Here is a 19,171-nt window from a genome sequence, read left to right on the forward strand (position 1 = left end):
TAAGGCCCTCAATCCTTCCGCAGCAGTACAAATTCAACTCTGATGTTAGGGACCCACAAGAGTCCATCTCTGCCTGCATAGGCAGGCTCCACCAAATGTCTGAGCTGTGAGTTCGGAACAGTGCTCAGTGATATGCTGCATGATCGCCGAGTTTGAGGTATCATCAACTTCAGCGTCCAAAAAAAAACTCCTGCCTGAAACTAAAATCACATTAGACAAAATAATCGAGATAGTTCAGGTGGCAAAGTGTGACGATAAAGACGCATCTGAGCTTCAAACATGCCAGAGGGGAAATGAATCAGTTGTGAGGCAGTATGGCCACACGGTGCAGAACGAGATTACCAGGCAGAGTAGAGAACCAGCTATGTTCCTCAGGACCCGATTAAAGTCAGAGAACCAGGAGAAAAATGGGGCATCAGCCCAAGACAGGGGTGGATTGTTTTTGGCGTGAAGGGAGATCAGACCCAGGAAGCTTGCCATTGTCGCGTTTTTGTGTGTTTTTGTTGTAACAGAAGAGGCCATATCCAGGTCTGTTGCCTCGTGAGGCAGGGTCTGTCAATGCAAATAACAAACAGCAGCAGTAGCAATCCACAACACCACTGAACCAAGTGGAGAAGGTTCTGAGGAGGAGCATGTGTACAGTCTGAACATCGACAGTAAATAAGACAGCCCCATTCAAACTAATTCTGCGAGTGAATGGAAAACTCTTGAAAATGGAAGTCAATACCATGTCATCAGTTACGGTTGTGGGGGAGCAGATGTTTGATTATAGTCGAGAAGGGGCTCAGACCCTGAAATTGGATAGCATGAGGGTCAAGCTGTCGACCTATGCGGGGGAAACCCCAAAATTCCTTGGGACCACGAGCACGCCAGCAACTTACAAGAAACAAGAAGCCCATCTGCTTTTGATTGTGGTGGAGGGGCACAGAGCAAACCAGTTGGAAAGGACCTGATTGCTGCAAATTGAACTAAATTGGCTGGAAATCTTCAAAGTTACAAATGGCAGTTATCAAGAAGCCATGCGAAGATACAAGGACATGTTGCGCAATGCATTAGGTCAGGTCAAGGGTGTGAAGTCCAAAATGTATGTCGATCCAGATTCGATACCCAAGTTTGTTAGGGTCAGACCAATCCCTTACGTCATGCATCAAAAGGTCAAAGCTGAGCTAAAGTGATTAGAGGAACTGGAAATCATTAAACCTGTGCAATTTCCAAGTGAGCAGTCCCCGTGCTGAACTCAGGCCAATCAATTCGAATATGTGGGGACAATAAGCTCACCGGTCCGCCCAGGTGGATAAGAACCTGAACACCCCCCGTGAATCGAGGACCAATCTGGGAATTCTCACCTGTTCCAAGCTGGACTTCAGCCACATGTACATGCTGTTGTGTTCTGCTTCTTCACATAGTATAAGCTGCTTCCTTAATGCATACTCTGACAAAGGAAGGTTCAGACTTGGAGATAGGTTTAACACATTTATTGAACAGTTAACAATTCTCCTACTTGGGTTCGACTCTACTGCTAATCTTACTATAGTAACTCAATCTAACTAACCAGTCTGCACTAATCCATGCGGTGGGTGTGATGCTTCCCGATCTGCTCCTGTCTCTCTGAATGTCGCCTATGGAAAGAGAAAGAGCATGTGTGCCCTGTCCTTTTATATGGGCAGCCCCCTTGTGGTAGTGTCACCTCTGGGTGTGTCTTGACTGCCCATTGGTCGTGTCCTATCTTACTGACCTATTGGTTGAATGTCTGTGTGTCATGATGTCTCTGGTGCTCCCTCTAGTGTTTATTTAGTCTTCGTGTATTTGCATTAACCCCTTGTGTATTTACAGTGATGCATATCACCACACATGCAGTTGGACTTAGACGAGGAGTCCCAAAGGTTCTCCACAATCAATACACACAGGGGCCTATTTCTGTACATGAGACTACCGTTCAGCATTTCCTTGGCTTGCACTATTTTCCAACGTACCATTCAGGGTATCCCAAAAGTGATTGTCTCCCTATCACTGGACTCACACACAGAGATCACATGTCAAGTTTGGAAGCGGTATTAAAGAGGTATAGAAATGCGAGGCTCCCCCTTAAACATGAGAAATGTACCTTCCAGCCCACTGAAGCCACTTACTTCCAAATGGAAGCCATAGGTCTATATTCACTCAGAAAAATTCAAAGCTATACGAGAGGTCCCAGCACCCAGGAACGTAGCCGAGCTGAAATCTTTCCTGGGAATGGTGAACTAACATGGCAGGTTCGTTCCAAACCTGGCAATGACGTTGGCACCACGACACCAATTTCTAAAGAAACAACAACGTTGGCAATGGAAGGAGCAGCAATAGGAAGCTTTCCACTTGGTAAAACAAACTCAGCATTCTTCGAACCGCTTAGTTCAATTCAACCCGGAGACACCAATTGTTCTCACATGCGACACCTCGCCTTACGATCAAGAGGCCATTTGCCTTTGCCTCAAGGACCCTCGCTGAAGCAGAGCGTGTTTACGCCCAAATCGAAAATGAGGGACCAGTTGTCATTTATTGTGTGAAAAACGTCCACCACTGTGTTCATTGCCGGCGATTCGTCACAATAACCAACCATAAACTGCTATTGAGTCGTTTGAAGGAGGACAAACCAATATCCCCAATTGCCTCCATCAGGGTACAGCCTGGGCCTTGCCGCTAGCAGCCTACAACTAAACCTTCCGGCACTGGCCTGGCACACAAATCTCTAAGGTGGATGCACTCGGTCGACTCCTCATGCCAAAGCAGGTGGCACAACCGACAGTATCCCAAGAAATCATCTTGGGGCTGAACATCTTGGATGCATTGCCAGCGTCGTCCGGACATATACAGAATTGGACTCAGCAAGATCCGGTATTATCCAAGGTGAAACAGGTTGGCACCACGAGAAGTCCGAACGGTTGAGATTTAACTTAACCCACAGGGATGAACTACTTTGCGAAGATGGAGTTATACTTTGGCACTCTGAGTCGTCGTGCCACCTCCAGTGAGGGAACCCCCCCTTACACGAATTCCATGCCGCCCAGCCAGGCCAAACAAAGATGAAGATGCTGGCTCGTAGTTATATCTACTGGCCAGGAATCGATAGAGTTATTGCGGAAATGGTACAGCAATGCATTCCCTTCCAAACTCACCAATCATTACATTCATTCAACCAATCTCCATCCCTGCGAGTGGCTGGGTGCCCATGGCCCAGAGTGCATGTGCAGCCCCTTTCTTTTCTTGGTAGACGCTCATTCTAAATGGCTACCATTCAAGAGATGGGCACCACGATGTCAGCAGCTTGGCCTCATGGCCAATGGCTTATGCCAGATATTCTCCATGCATAGCCTACCAGAAGCCATTGTATCCGATAATTATATGCCTTTTACTGGGGACAATTTCCAATGCTTTATTCAGTTAAACGGAATCTGACATACCAGAATGGCCCCATAATCATCCTGCATTCAATAGGGTGCCGGAAATTTTTCAAAATGCAATGAGGAAGCAATCAGACCAGCCGTTGCACCAATGGTTGGCCAACATCCTATTGGCCTTCAACACGACCCCCCCCCCCCCCCCCACCCCCCACACTACCACGAGGGTCATGCGGCTAAACAGCTTATGGGCTGTGGCCATAGAACTCGTTTGGACTTGCTATTTGCAAATTTGGCAGGGAAAGTGAAGGCATATCCCAGAACAATCAACATATTTCACAAAAGGGTGACAGATCATCCCAGATGGGTGGCCTGGTTCTAGTTCGGAATTTCACCTCAGGTCCACTCTGGTTAGCCGGTCATATCGTGTCTCAATCGGGGCCCGTATAATACGTGGTCAATGTTACTTTGAAATAATTTTTATTCAAATTTTCAACAACAAATTTTATCACAACAGAGAAAAACAGTAACTCCTCCCCTCCAGTACAAAAACAATAAATTAACAAAAAGAAATAAGCATAAAAGCATGAGAACAAACCCCCATAACAAACCCGTAGCCCCCCCCCCTCCCGTTGCTGCTGAAGTTTTTTTTAATAAATATTTTTATTGTGTTTTTGAACAAGGTATAATTACCGTTATGTACACAGAATAAGAAACATATATATAAAAATATATATATATATAAATATATATATATATATATATATATATATATATATATATATTTTTTTAAATATATATAACACATATATTTAGAGGAGAAGGCACACCCCAACATAAAAAATATATAATAAAATATGAAATAGAGTAACTGGTGGAGTCTTGTGCACCAGCTCGACAGCGGCAGCTCTGTACATCTGGCAAAATTACTCACACCAGGCGGGATTTTCAGCACCCCCGTTTTTTGTGACAGCAGAGGTGTCCAGTCATTGGCCGGCAGCGGCCCCAGTGCTGCCAATGGAGCTTGCCATTGTTCACATCCTCCGCTGGGTGTGTCCTTGATGGTTTCAAGCCACTCACCCTTTCACCACAACTTTCTGTAGCGCTTGAAGGGTTACCTCTTGTCAGACAGTTTGCTTGACCCGAGTAAGACGCTTGTCTGTTTGTTTCGATGTCTCAGCTGGCTTGACTTCTAGAGCATGTTGTGCTGTTGCTTCAGGTTGAAGGAGAGCATCAAGATTTTTTAAAAATAAATTTAGAGTACCCAATTCTTTTTTTCCCCAATTAAGGGCCAATTTATCGTGGCCAATTCACCTACCCTGCACATCTTTTTGGGTGTGGGGGTGAGACCCACGCAGACACGGGGAGAATGTGCAAACTCCACACGGACAGTGACTCAAAGCCGTGATCGAACCCGGGTCCTCGGAGCTGTGAGGCAGCAGAGCTAACCATAGTGCCACCATGCTGCCCCAGGAGAGCATCAAGTTAACCCGAATAATCCGACACTGGTGCCATGTGTAACATCATGAACTTTTGCAGGCAGACCTGTGAGAAGTTGCTCAAGATGGTGGCCAAAAGATTAAGCTGCCAAAGGTAAGGTTGAATCCATGCGATTGAACAATTCTGTTTCTCTCTCCACAGATACTGCCAGACCTGCTGAGCATTTCTCGCATTTCCTATTCTTATTTCAGATTTCCGACAGTGTTTTGCTTTTGTGTTAAGCTTCATTTTATGACTCCATTCTGAAATATTATTGACAGAATCATTAGTTTTGGCCTAACCTTGATTGAGCAAAGGCATCCTGCAGCGTGCTCCCTTAATTTGTTTTCCTGCGCCCTTCAGTTCCAGTATAATTCGCAACATCAGTTTGTAATTTTGTTAGGAATGCGAGCTGATAACAGTGCAGCAAGGCCAAATGAGCATCTGGGACCAACAGTCTATCTGCTCAACCATGGCTATTTAAAGATTTAGAAAGAGACAGAGATATCGCAGGATAAGGCTGATAGTGAGACAAAGACAAATGTGGGACAGCAAAGAGATTTCCAGCCCTGCTGTGGTGGGGATTCACCGCAGGGGCTAGGGTGGGTCAGCCAAAGGTCCATGGACTTTTGACACGACTGGAAAATCCCAGCCAAAGAGTGGGAAAGAAAGACTGGACGAACAGGGAGAGAAATCAGACAAAGCAAAGAACTGAAAAAATGAGAGATTAAAAAGGTTGATTTCTTTTTAAACATTGAAGAACAATGTAATAAATACAGGAATGAGATTTCACAGTTTAATTGGTTGCCTTTCTGGGCTGGAGAAGTGGTATTGCATTAACAATTATCAGGTCATTGCTATGCTAATTCTGATCAGAAATTAGAACATAGAACAGTACAGCACAGAACAGGCCCTTCGGCCCTCGATGTTGTGCCGAGCCATGATCACCCTACTCAAACCCACGTATCCACCCTATACCCGTAACCCAACAATCCCCCCCCCCCCCCCCCTTTAACCTTACTTTTTAGGACACTACGGGCAATTTAACATGGCCACTCCACCTAACCCGCACATCTTTGGACTGTGGGAGGAAGCCGGAGCACCCGGAGGAAACCCACGCACACACGGGGAGGACGTGCAAACTCCGCACAGACAGTGACCCAGCCGGGAACCAAACCTGGGACCCTGGAGCTGTGAAGCATTTATGCTAACCACCATGCTACCGTGCTGCAATTGGCCAGAAAGTTCGAGAGTTACACAACTCACAGAATTTCGATTAGCCCCCTAAACTTGCTGGCCTCAACAACGACGCTCACAGTGAATCTTTGGCCCAATGAGTTACATGAATCACCCGCTTCTCACACTATCTAGAATTCAGTATGTGCACACAGAAAATCACAGTAGCAAAATGATCACCTGCCCCACAACAGATCCAGATCACACCTTCCCTGCTAAAATATTCAATGAAAAGCTTGCCCAAAAGTTGGATTCTTGGCATTAAAAGGATCATAAAATCCCTAACCGTGCTGAAGGACACCATTTGGCCCATCGACTCTGCACCAGCCCTTGGAAAGAGCACCCTATTTAAACGTCTCTATGCTGTCCCCATAACCTAGTAACCCCACCTAACCTGTTGGACACTAAGGGGTATTTATCATGGCAAATCCACCTAACCTGCACTTCTTTGGACTGTGGAAGGAAAGCAGAGCACCCGGAGGAAACTCACAAAGACACGGGGGGGATAAGTGCAAACCAAACACGACAGAGACAGTCACCCGAGGCCGGAATTGAACCCGGGTCCTTGGAGCTGTGAGGCAGCCGCGCTAACCACTGTGCCACAGTGACATATCTTGCTCAACCCGTGCTGTAAAGACATCAAAGCTTGCCTCAGAATGATGTCTTGATGATGAACATGAATGTGGCTGGACAATTCTTTTCGGAGAGGGGGCCAGCTCTAAAGACAATTGCCCACTGCACACTTATGAACCGCGGAATAAAAAGAGGGAACCGTGCAGAATTCTGCTATTTGTCCGCAATAAAATGTCACAGCACAGCTGCGTTGTTAGGCAAAGGCTCCCCATCGAACAAATTGGCTGAAAGGCTTAGAATTTCAAACCAGCACTTGCAAAGAGAACAAGGACAATCAGTGATTATGGGGGCATTGTATGTTTGTTATACCCAAGTAATTAAGAAGGTTTGTAATGATCTCTAAAGAAGATCAGAAAAACAACACTACTATACCTTTACAATTTTTTCTTTTCATTTTTTTCAAAAGATGTGGACATCGCTGGCTAGGCCAGCCTTTATTGCCCATCCCTAATTGCCCTTGAGAAGGTGAGGGTGAGCTGCCTTCTTGAAACACTGCAGTTCATGTGGTGTAGGTGCACCCACGGTGCTGTTAGTAAGAGAGTTCCAGAATTTTGACACAGTGACAGTGAAGGAACAGCAATATAGTTACAAATCGGGATGGTATGTGGCTTGGAGGGGAACTTGCAGGTGGTGACATTCCTATGCAGCTGTTACCCTTGTCTTTTTAGATGGCAGAGGTTGCGGGTTTGGAAGGTACTGCTGAAGGAGCCTTGGTGAATTATTGTAGCTCGCCTTTCAGATGGTACACCCTGTGTGTCAGTGGTGGAGGAGGGCGTGAACGTTGAAGGTGATAGATGGGGTGCGAATCCAGTGGGCTATTTTGTCTGAGATGGCATCAGGTTTTTGAGTGCTTTTGGAGCTGCGTAGATCCAGGCAAGAGAAGAGTATTCCATCACACTCTTGACTTGTGCCTTGTAGATGGGTTGCAGGCTTTGTAAAGTAAGGAGACGAGTTATTCGCCACAGAATTCCCAGCCTCTGGCCTATTCTTGAAGCCACAGTACTTGGTCCAGTTCTGTTTCTGGTCGATGGTAACCCTCAGGATGTTGTTGCTGGTGGATTCATCAATGTTAATGCCATTGAATGTCTCGGGAAATGATTGGATTCTCTCTTAGAGATGGTCATCGCCTGGCACTTGTTGGCCATAAAACCTTCACTTAATGTTAATTTGTGCCAGATTACAAGAACAATTGGTTAAAAATTCAACAGCACACAGCAAGATTCCACAAACAACAATGAGGTTAAGGCCTCATAAACTGATTTGGTTGGAGGATTAATATTGGCAGGACACCAGGGAAATGTTTCCCTGATCTTCTTTAAATAAGATCATGGGATCGTTTCTGTCCTCTCGAGTGGGGAGATGGTATCTGGGCTTACGGTCTCATCAAAATGGCTCCCTCCGATGGCCTAGCTCTCCCCCAGTACTGTGCTGGAGTCTAAAGGCTGGATTACGTTTATGTTATTAATACAACACCGGAACAATGACTATCTGCAAGGGTGTGACTTGCTCATCCAGTAACTATTTGCAAAATAAATTTATGCAAATATAAATTGTAACAACACAGTATAGCAACACAACAGTTACAGTCTTCATGCAGAATAGAATACCAAACAATGCTGTAATCGCGGAAACAACGTTTACTGCAATGACCTATACTGGTGCACAAGGTGGATTAATGCGACAATGTGTTTTACGGGCGGCATGGTGGCACAGTGATTAGCACTGCTGCCTCACAGCGCCAAGGACCCGGATTCAATTCCAGCCTGTGTGGAGTTTGTACTTTCTCCCCGTGTTTTTGTGGGTTTCTTCTGGTTGCTCCCGTTTCCTCCCACACTCCAAAGGATGAGTAAGTTTGGTGGATTCGCCATTCTAAATAACCCCTTAATGTCCACAGATATGTAGGTTAGGTGGGTTATTGGGTTAAAGTGGGGGAGTGGACCGAGATAGAGTGCTCTTTCAGAGGGTCAGTGCAGACCCGATGGGCCAAATGGTCCCCTTCTGCACTTCTGAAGTTCTATAGACATTCTGACAAGGAGAAAGAACAAAGAACAAAGAAAATTACAGCACAGGAACAGGCCCTTCGGCCCTCCCAGCCTGCGCCGATCCAGATCCTTTTTCTAAACCTGTCTCCTATTTTCCAAGGCCTACTTCCCTCTGTTCCCGCCCATTCATATACCTGTCTAGACGCAACTTAAATGATGCTATCGTGCCCGCCTCTACCACGTCCACTGGTAGAGCGTTCCAGGCACCCACCACCCTCTGCGTAAAAAACTTTCCACGCACATCTCCCTTAAACTTTCCGCCTCTCACCTTGAAATCATGACCCCTTGTAACTGACACACCCACTCTTGGGAAAAGCTTGTTGCTGTCCACCCTGTCCATACCTCTCATAATTTTGTAGACCTCAATCAGGTCCCCCCTCAAACTCCGTCTTTCCAACGAAAACAATCCTAATCTACTCAACCTTTCTTCATAGCTAGCACCCTCCATACCAGGCAACATCCTGGTAAACCTCCTCTGCACCCTCTCCAAGGCATCCACATCCTTCTGGTAATGTGGCGACCAGAACTGCACGCAGCATTCCAAATGTGGCCGAACCAAAGTCCTATACAACTGTAACATGACCTGTCAACTAGAAGTAATCTATTCAGACCTTCGAACCTGCTCTGCCATTAACAAGGTCATGGCTCATCTAATAGTAACTTCAAAATGGCATTCCGTCAATTCCTGCTAACCTATTACCCCCTTGCTTACCAAGATTCTAGCCACCTCTACCTTAAAATTATTGAAAGATTCAGGGCGGGATCAAACCCGTCGCGTTGCGCCCGAAAAACAGCGCAGGGCAACGTGACCAGTAGATGCCCGGAGACCCAACTTCCGGGATCTAACCGGCTGGCCACGCAATGCGAGATGTCGCAATGTAAATCCCGACCATTGTGGGTGGGATCACTTTCTGGAAAATCTGCATATTAGAGTGGGACAACTAGTTTCACTCTAATATGTGTACCCAAAATCTAACCAAGTGCTGGTCTCCACAAACAGGGACCAGATGGAACAGCACTTGTGGGGGTCTTCTACCTGTCCCCGGTGTTACGAAGGATGGGCCTGGCCTCATTGCCGCGGAACGCTCCAAGCAGTTGGACCGTGCCGTACCACCTGTCCTTCGTGGAAAAGTTTTTGAAGAAAAACACCTTTGACCACAAAGCAATGAAGCAGTGGTCAGCACGTAATGTCCTCGAGGCCCTCAGGGAAAAGGAGACTGTGGAGGACGTTGGATGGTTCCCTGAGCAGACTGTCAGAGTCATCTGGCAGAACGCCTCATCACCAGAACTTTCAAACAAGCACCAAGACCTAGCTTGGCTGGTGGTGAGAAGGGCCCTCCCTGTCAGATTCTGCATGTACACCCAAAGGCTCAGTACCGTTGCACGCTGCCCTCGGAGTGGCTGTAGGGGAGATGAGACGGTCACACACCTCCTTGTGGAATGTGCCTTTGCAAAGAAGGTCTGGAGAAAGATGCAGTGGTATCTGTCAAGGTTCATCCCGAGCAGCTCAGTAACACAGGACTCTGTGCTCTATGGACTGTTTCCAGGGACACACACCGAGACAAATATCAACTGCTGCTGGAAGGTCATCAACTCGGTGAAAGACGCTCTTTGGTCTGCCCGAAACTTGCTGATCTTCCAGTGCAAAGAATTGTCCTCGACCGAGTGTTGCAGACTGGCACATTCCAAGGTCCAGGATTACATGCTGAGGGACGCACTCAAGCTTGGGGCAGCTGCCGCCAAGGCGCAATGGGGAAAGACCACTGTGTAAGGTCTTACCAGCAAATGTACACCGAGGGGTTGGTAACAGTGTAAAACCCCTCGGTCCGGGTCTTCAATACACGGTAGCATGGTGGTTAGCATCAATGCTTCACAGCTCCAGGGTCCCAGGTTCGATTCCCAGCTGGGTCACTGTCTGTGTGGAGTCTGCACGTCCTCCCTGTGTGTGTGTGGGTTTCCTCCGGGTGCTCCGGTTTCCTCCCACAGTCCAAAGATGTGCGGGTTAGGTGGATTGGCCATGCTAAATTGCCCGTAGTGTAAGGTTAATGGGGGGATTGTTGGGTTACGGGTATACGGGTTACGTGGGTTTAAGTAGGGTGATCATTGCTCGGCACAACATCGAGAGCCGAAGGGCCTGTTCTGTGCTGTACTGTTCTAAAATGTATGAAAGAAACAAAGCAATGTAAATATTTAAGAAAGAACCGTAAATTGAAGTGGGATACGTGTGTAACGTTATCCCAATTGAATTGAAGACAAATGAATGTAACTCAGATGGAAATGTAGTCAAGACAATTTGAAATGTTCTGTAAAGTTTATGATAAATTTTATGAATAAAGTATATTTTTTGAAAAAAAAAGATTGAAAGCCCTCCTCCAGGTGCTTACCCTCTTGGCAGGGTGGCATATTGTCACTGCTGGTGCCACCTGTACACTCTGGCACTGCCAGCTTGGCACCACCAGCCTAACACCCTGGCAGTGCCATCTGTATGCCAGTCAGGCACTGCCAAAGTGCCCAGGTGGCACTGCCAGTTTGCAAGACAGGCAATGTCAAGCTGGAATTTTTTGTGTGGCAGTGATTGGGCCGGGTTATATCCTGGGTAGGTGCAGGGGGGCCCGGGGACCCCATTATAGTGAGTTGGGCTTGGAGGATTCTGGAATCACACTGGGGGGCTCAAGAGATTTTTAAATGGCGTCCCAATTTCTCGCTGCTTTGAGGAATTCTGTCGAGCGGAGCTCTCAGTACAGAAAGCGGGGCAAAGTACGGCCTTGTCAGGGACTTCCTGATTGAAGCCTTGTATCTACCCGGATAGGTGTTAGCGGGGTGTTTCTCGGCGCTCCAAATGCTGGGAAGCACCCGGCTAATCCCACGCTATGGGACTCTGTCCCCATTCAGGTAGATGGCGACCTCTGCTTCCACCGCGTTTTCAGGAAGAGAATTATGTGGCTACCAAGATGTCAGGGTTTTTCTTAACCTCTTCATATTGAATGGAGGGGCATTTGGTCAGATGTGTGCCAGAAACCCCACTTACAGGTTTCAGTCGCAGGTATTAACCAATTTGGACCTAAAATGATCAGAGAGTGTGCTGGGTGTTCCAAAGAGGGAAGGATTCTATTCCACTTAACCAACATCTATGGACTTCAACTCAAAGAAAACACAACAGATGAATGATTTCCATTGATCTAGAACCTTCCACAAGTTCAGGGCATCCCAAAGTGTTTTAGAGACAATGAGTACTTGTGAATTGTGGTAATTGCTGGGAAGTAGGAACAGGAGCAGCCAATCTGTGCACAGCAAGCTCCCTCAAATAGCAATGTGATTAATAATGACAAGGTCATCTGCTTTTGTAATGTTGATCGATGGATAGATGGCGATAGATAATTCCTCTAATTTTCTTCACTGACTAAAGAGCACTTTTCCTTACTCTCACTGATACCGGAACGGTAGGTGTAATCTGATTTTCGAGGAAATTAAGGACAAGCAATAAATGCTGGCCTTGCCAGTAATACCCATATCCCATTATCACAGTAAAAAGGGAATCTGTAATAGCAGTTTGCTTGAAAGTGGACATGTGATCAAAACATCATCTTGGTGATCTCTGCCCCTGAAATGGAGAGTGAAAAGAAAGTATCCACAGCACAATTAAATCCGCATTTTAGATTAATTTCTCGTTGAAGGGCGGCACGGTGGTGCAGTGGTTAGCACAGCTACCACAGGGCGCTGAGGGCCCGGGTTCAGTCCCGGCCCCGGGTCACTGTGTTGAATTTGCACATTCTCCCTGTGTCTATGTGGACGTGCAGGATCGGTGGATTGGCCACGCTAAACTGTCCCTTAATTGGAAAAAAAATAATTGGATGCTCTAAAAAAAATGTTTTCAATTGTACTCTTGATTTTTCGCCTCCTCGCAAAATAAATATTTTCAAAGCTGCCTCCTGTAAAGGCAGGAGAACATATACTCTACGTATGTCTTCTTCTGTGCTCAGCCCAAAGGAAGGCCCTTGTCGATTGTTCCACAAACCATGGCAAAGTTCTATGTTTTGAATTATGGGTAGGGTGAGGAGGCAGGCCCCGAGTCCACCTGGGCCAGATTGAAGATCAGACCGCTTGCTGTTGGCATTAATCCAATCCATCGAGCTAACCGATGCCCCTGACTAAGTATGTGGGATCATATAATCGGCAGCACGGTGCCACAATGGTTAGCATTGGGACCCGGGTTCGATTTGACTGTCTATATCAGGAGTTCTCAACCTTTTTTAACCCATGGACCCCTTTTCCTCTTAATTTTTTTTTGTGGACCCCCATAGCCATTCCACAGAAAAAAAGCTTCTTATATGCGTGGTAAACTAATCCTAAAGTCCATCTACCTTACCGTGAGGGTTGGAAACGGATTAGCGGTATTTTCGTACGTTGCCAAACTTATTCTAATATGTAAAGTAATGAAAAAAACTTTTTACTGACTAAATTGAATTAAATTACTCTAAAAATAACCAATTCATATCAAATATATACAGTTTCTAGTGATTACTGTGTTAAATCATTCATTAAACTTGTCAAGGAGAAACATGGCGTAAGCGTGGGTATTTAATAAGCACAATAAACCCATTTGTCATCAACCGGTATGGATTTTTTTTTCTCAGAATACAGTACCACAAAAATAAACACAGCCAATGCACCTTTTTGGTTCTGAGCCCCTTCAGCCCTCAAGGTAAATTAGATAGATTATAATCTCTCTTTGACCTTTGTCAGTGCAAGAGAGAGAGAGAGAGAGAGAAAGGTGAATATTCATCATGAAAACAAACATTTTTTTCTTCTACTTGATTCTCAGTAATAACAATTGTTCTGAAGTAGAATTGCTCTATGGACTACTAAAATATCACCGTGGACCCCCAATTCGGTATTTTTTTTTGTGTGGACCCCCAGGGTCCATGTGGACCCCGGTTGAGAACCACTGGTCTATATGGAGTTTGCATGTTCTCCAGGTGTGGTGTGGATTTCCTCCGGGTGCTCAGATTTCCTCCCACAGTCCAAAGATGTGCTGGTTAGGTGGATTGGGCATGATCAATGTGCAGGGTTAGGGAGAGTGCTCTTTCGAAGGGTCAGTGCAGACTTGAAGGATCGAATGTCCTCCCTTCTGCACTGTAGGGTTTCTATGGTTAAATATTGTTAAAAGTATGGATATGAAGTATATTATTGGAAGTGACTGCAGTATTAGGGTGTTCAGGACTGAAAGAGTTAATGTGGAACTGGGGAAACAGTGCCGCCCACATGATGATGTAAAGAAGTCACATGACTAGGTAAATGGCGATAGCTCATGGCTTGGACTGAAGAAGCCTGTTTTGTATATCAGTTCATAGTTATGCTGTACAATAAATAAGGGCAGCACGGTGGCCTAGTGGTTAGCACAACCGCCTCACGGCGCTGAGGTCCCAGGTTCGATCCCGGCTCTGGGTCACTGTCCGTGTGGAGTTTGCACGTTCTCCCCGTGTCTGCGTGGGTTTCGCCCCCACAACCCAAAAAAAACGTGCAAGCTGGGTGGATTGGCCACGCTAAATTGCCCCTTAATTGGAAAAATAATTGGGTACACTAAATTTATATTAAAAAAAAAAAATGTTGTACAATAAATAGCTGCTGTTTAGACTCTATCCCTAGGAGCCTCTTCCAAAAAGAACAACAACATACAAGTGATGCTAAACCCGTAATATCTACCGGAAAACCTGGGAGAAAGCCTGGCTTTTGGGAGAACTTGAAGCTTTCACGGAAAAAGATTTAATGGCAGCATTGAAGTACAACGAATCCTTCCAAGATTATTTCTAAACTTATTCATTGATCCCTATTCATGATTCCATGTGATTACCAGGATGGTTGCTGTTGAACCAGATGAACCATGGCCTCCCTTTATCCATAATTTCTTATGTTCCTTTCACACCCAATATTATTCTTTAAAACATGACTTAATCTCACTGCCCTTTAAAGTGCTTTGATTCAGTTTGCAATGAATTTCAACTGTAGTTTCCCCAACAGATTAAATACTTCCTGCTTTCCTTCCGTGGTTCTCCCAAGTGTTGCATTCAATTAACTATCTTAATACACTTCCTATCCTCTTGCTCTGGCAAAGGCCAATATTGTTGAGTCATTGTTCTTCTTGCGTACTTTAAGGTTGAACACTGTGATCACCTGATTCTATCAGCTTCCCTTCCTGTTGTACTATACATGGTCAAAATCCTGAATCACTCTCCAATCACAATTTATCTGTGCAAATCCTGAGCCATTTCAAGAAATACATTCTCCCATTCTCATTAGTTGTTGCCTAACTGTCTTCACAGTATACATTTGAATAATTGAAATCTCCCATGATCGATGTTCTGTTTCTGGCACCCCAAAATGTGCAACGCAGTTTTTCTAAATCACTTTTCCTTCTTCTCAGAGGGTCCAAGGCAATTCTTAACGACGTTCCTCCCTTCAGATCCCAACCCATAACCCCAACTCGGCACTTGTATCACTTCCCCCTGTGGATACAGAGAACTCTGGTGCTGTTGGGCCACTTCACCCCTATTGTGTGTCCCTACTGTAGACGCTACATCTCGGAGGCCTTATGGCTCGGTAGGTAGTACCCCCGAACCATTAGCCCGAGATTCTAATGTGGCTGCAGCATTCATAACCCAGACCAACAGGTTTATAATCAGCCTGTTAATCCTTCTAACATTCTACCACTATTCCCCAGAGAGAAGAAATATAGAAGAAACAAACTTTACATTTGATATTTTAGTCTTCAAAATCTTATTTTTATCCAAATCCCTGTTATTTTTGCGACACTCACTTTTCCTTTGACATTTCTTTCCAGTCCCACAGATTTGTGTTCCATGTTCCGATTCTTGTATAAACATAAGCAGATCAAACCCCTCTTTTAACTCCCTTACGGGAAGTGGGTCATTCAGGCCATTGCGTCCGCTCTGCCATTCAGAGATTATCATAGAATTTACAGTGCAGAAGGAGGCCACTTGGCCCATAGAGTCTGCACCGGCTCTTGGCAAGAGCACCCTACCCGAGGTCAACACTTCCATCCTATCCCCAAAACCCAGTAACCCCACCCAACACTAAGGGCAATTTATCATGGCCAATCCACCTAACCTGCACATCTTTGGACTGTGGGAGGAAACCGGAGCACCCGGAGGAAACCCACGCACACACGGGGAGGATGTGCAGATTCTGCACAGACAGTGACCCAAGCCGGGAATCGAACCTGGGACCCTGGAGCTGTGAAGCAATTGTGCTATCCACAATGCTACCGTGCTGCCCTTATTCAATGCGATCATGACTAATCTGATGTGATAATCCTCAACTCCACTTTCCCGCCTTATTCCCATAGCCCTCAATTCCCTGACTGATTAAAAATCTGTCTATCTCAACCTTGAACAGACAATGACCCAGCCTCTACAGCCCTCTGCGGCAAAGAATTCCAAAAATTTACAACTCTCAGAAAATAAATTCCTCCGCATCTCGGTCTTAAAGGGGCGACCCGTTACTCTGATTATGCTCTCTGGTTCTAGACTCTCCTACAAGGGGAAACAACCTCTCAGCACCTACCCTCTCAAGCAAGCAACCACCCCCCCCCCACCCCCCGAGAATTGTATGTATCTCAAACCATACCGAACTCCTGCTTGAACCTACCTGTAATGTTAATCTCAGCAACCTGTCCCACTAACCTGTCCTTTGGATTTCTAATTCTCTATTGTTCTCTTTGATGGATGAATCCTTCACCATAATGAATCAGTTCCAGTTGCTCACAAATCAAGAATTTTTCAATTCATCCACGCAAAAGGTGCAGCACGGTAGCATTGTGGTTAGCACAATCGCTTCACAGCTCCAGGGTCCCAGGTTCGATTCCGGCTTGGATCACTGTCTGTGCGGAGTCTACACATCCTCCCCATGTGCGCGTGGGTTTCCTCCGGGTGCTCCGGTTTCCTCCCACAGTCCAAAGATGTGCAGGTTAGGTGGATTGGCCATGATAAATTGCCCTTAGTGTCCAAAATTGCCCTTAGTGTTGGGTGGGGTTACTGGGTTATGGGGATAGGGTGGAGTTGTTAACCTTGGGTAGGGTGCTCTTTCCAGGAGCCGGTGCAGACTCGATGGGCCGAATGGCCTCCTTCTGCACTGTAAATTCTATGTAAAACAAAGGCACTTTCCTAATCTTTCCTCAAAATTAAGTCTTGAAGCTTGGAATCACTCATTGTTCACCTCTGGAGCATGGTGATAGTTGTGTATTGATGGCTGAGTGGCCAAGAAGGGTCAAACTCAGACTTCAGCTAACTGCAATGGTTTGTAAATCTGTACATCACAGCCCATGAAACCAGCCACTCAAACATGTTTTATCAAATCCCTTCAGCGCTAAAAACAGTCGGAAGACACAGCGAGTGGTCCGCGTCTGGAATGCATGGCCTGAAAAGGGTGGTGGGGGCAGATTTAATCGAGGCATTCAAGCGGGAATCAGATGATTATTTGAAAATAAACAATCTGCAGAGTTTTAAAAAAATAAATTTAAAGTAGCCAATTCCTTTTTTTTCCCCCAATTAAGGGGCAATTTAGCATGGTCAATTCCCCTACCCTGCACATTTTTGGGGGTGAAACTCACGCAGACACGGGGAGAGTGTACAAATTCCAAACAGACTGTGACCCAGGGCTGGGATCGAACCCGAGTCCTCGGCGCTTCGAGGGAAACAATCTGCAGAGTTACCGGTGGAAGGCAGGAGTATACGACCAGGCAAAATGTTCATTTGGAGTTTGAAGTCCTAAAAGACATGCTTTTTAGGTGAATTGGACATTCTGAATTCTCCCTCAATGTACCCGAACAGGTGCCAGAGTGTGGTGACTAGGGGATTTTCACAGTAACTTCATTGCATGTTAGTTTAAGCCTACTTGTGACAATAATAAAGATTATTATTATACCATCACTGAGAGCCAACGTTTGTTCTGTGCTTACCTTTCTGCTACTCTAGCTTTCTGCCAGTCAGCACCTTCTTCCTAATTTAGCACAGGGATTAACATTCCCTCGGTTTTATGTCCAAAACATTGTTGTGCAGCCTCTCCGAGCTCACACCTATCTCTGCCTTTGCTTCACCCCCTCTTAAACAGTATAAAATCAACTCCCTCTCTAATTCTGAAGAAGTCATGCGGACTCAAAAACGTTAACGTTGTCTCTCTCTGTTCACAAATACTGCCAGAGCTGCTAATTTTTTCTCTCCCCCCCCCCCCCCCCCCCCCCCCCAAATTATTGCTCATTTGGGAGAGCAGGTGCGGGCACGATGGGCCGAGTGGCCTGCCTCCTGTGACTCCGAGCAACATTTAAATAGTGCTCAGGGTGACTGAGAGCGGTGGACACATTCCACAGAGGTCGAACATGAGCAATTTCCCTCCTTCCCCACCAAACCCCATGTGGGAATAACCTCAAAACATTTTTTACCAAATCAATAATCACAAGTGGGCTCTAATTGTTGAATTCCCCGAGTCAAGTCCGACACACACAGGGTTCCCAAATCCCTCCTGTGGACACTTGAAGACCAGTGCGTGGGGGCCACAATAAACATTCATCGCTGACACTACAATCTCAAAGAGTGGCTTTAAGAGAGTTAATTTCGGTAAAGAGGGAGCTACAACTTAATAGCCGCTGATTCAACTAAAAAAAATACAGCGTTTAACAAACGAGTACGTTCATCCTCGGCGTTGCTCACCTCAGTCCACTTTATATTAGCGTCTCTGCCATTCAGTTCCTTGGTTACGCACATTTCCACTACATCGAAACAGGTTCCAGCGTCCCCATAAACTTAGCAGCTTGAAAACAGAGCGGGATCACACCCACAATGGAATGGCAAATACTGCCCTGGGCAGCACTGTTCCACACCCTGGGTGCGTTCAGAGGCAGCGCCCCCAGGGAGGCAGCCCCCATTGCCTCCGCTTCCCCTCTCCGCCTCTCAAGCTGCCACTTGCTGCCTGAAGATGTTGCGAGTGGACACAACCACTATGGAAACTGGCAGCTGCTCCTCAACGCGCAGCTCCGGGTCCTAAAGCTCACTCGTTGCACACCTGCCCGCCGGCGTTCACCCGTGTGGCCACCCTTGGAGTCGACAGGTTAGAGGCCAGTTGTGCTTGGGGGGGGGTTGAAAAAAGGGGAAAATCTGTACAGACTGTATAGTTGATTGTTGGGAAGTATGTTTCCCGGGTGTTTATCGACTGTAACCTGCTTTGATACATGTTTGTCATAAAATACATTTCAAAAAAGAAGACAACTGACCCAACGTTACCTCCGATCGTCCTGAAGCCCAACGTAGTCATTGAAGTATATATATTTCAACTATCATCACTGTTGTAACCGTGGGAGAAGCAGGCAACAGATTTTCCTTAGCTCTCGTTTGAGGG

The 19,171-nt window shown here is 46.0% G+C and overlaps 1 protein-coding gene across 1 annotated transcript in view; it reads right to left on the reverse strand.

The window, feature by feature from the left end:
* The window catches only part of zdhhc11 (zinc finger DHHC-type containing 11), a 170,162-nt gene extending 151,426 nt beyond the window's left edge, over positions 1-18,736 (reverse strand). Inside the window, exon 1 of the mRNA XM_038796793.1 lies at positions 18,487-18,736. Coding sequence (XP_038652721.1) covers positions 18,487-18,540 — 54 coding nt within the window. The 5' untranslated portion in view covers positions 18,541-18,736. The remainder of the gene's footprint in view (positions 1-18,486) is intronic.
* Between the last annotated feature and the right edge of the window lie 435 nt (positions 18,737-19,171).

The sequence above is a fragment of the Scyliorhinus canicula genome, chromosome 5 (genome assembly GCF_902713615.1).
Source record: "Scyliorhinus canicula chromosome 5, sScyCan1.1, whole genome shotgun sequence".
In the NCBI taxonomy this organism is placed as follows: domain Eukaryota; kingdom Metazoa; phylum Chordata; class Chondrichthyes; order Carcharhiniformes; family Scyliorhinidae; genus Scyliorhinus; species Scyliorhinus canicula.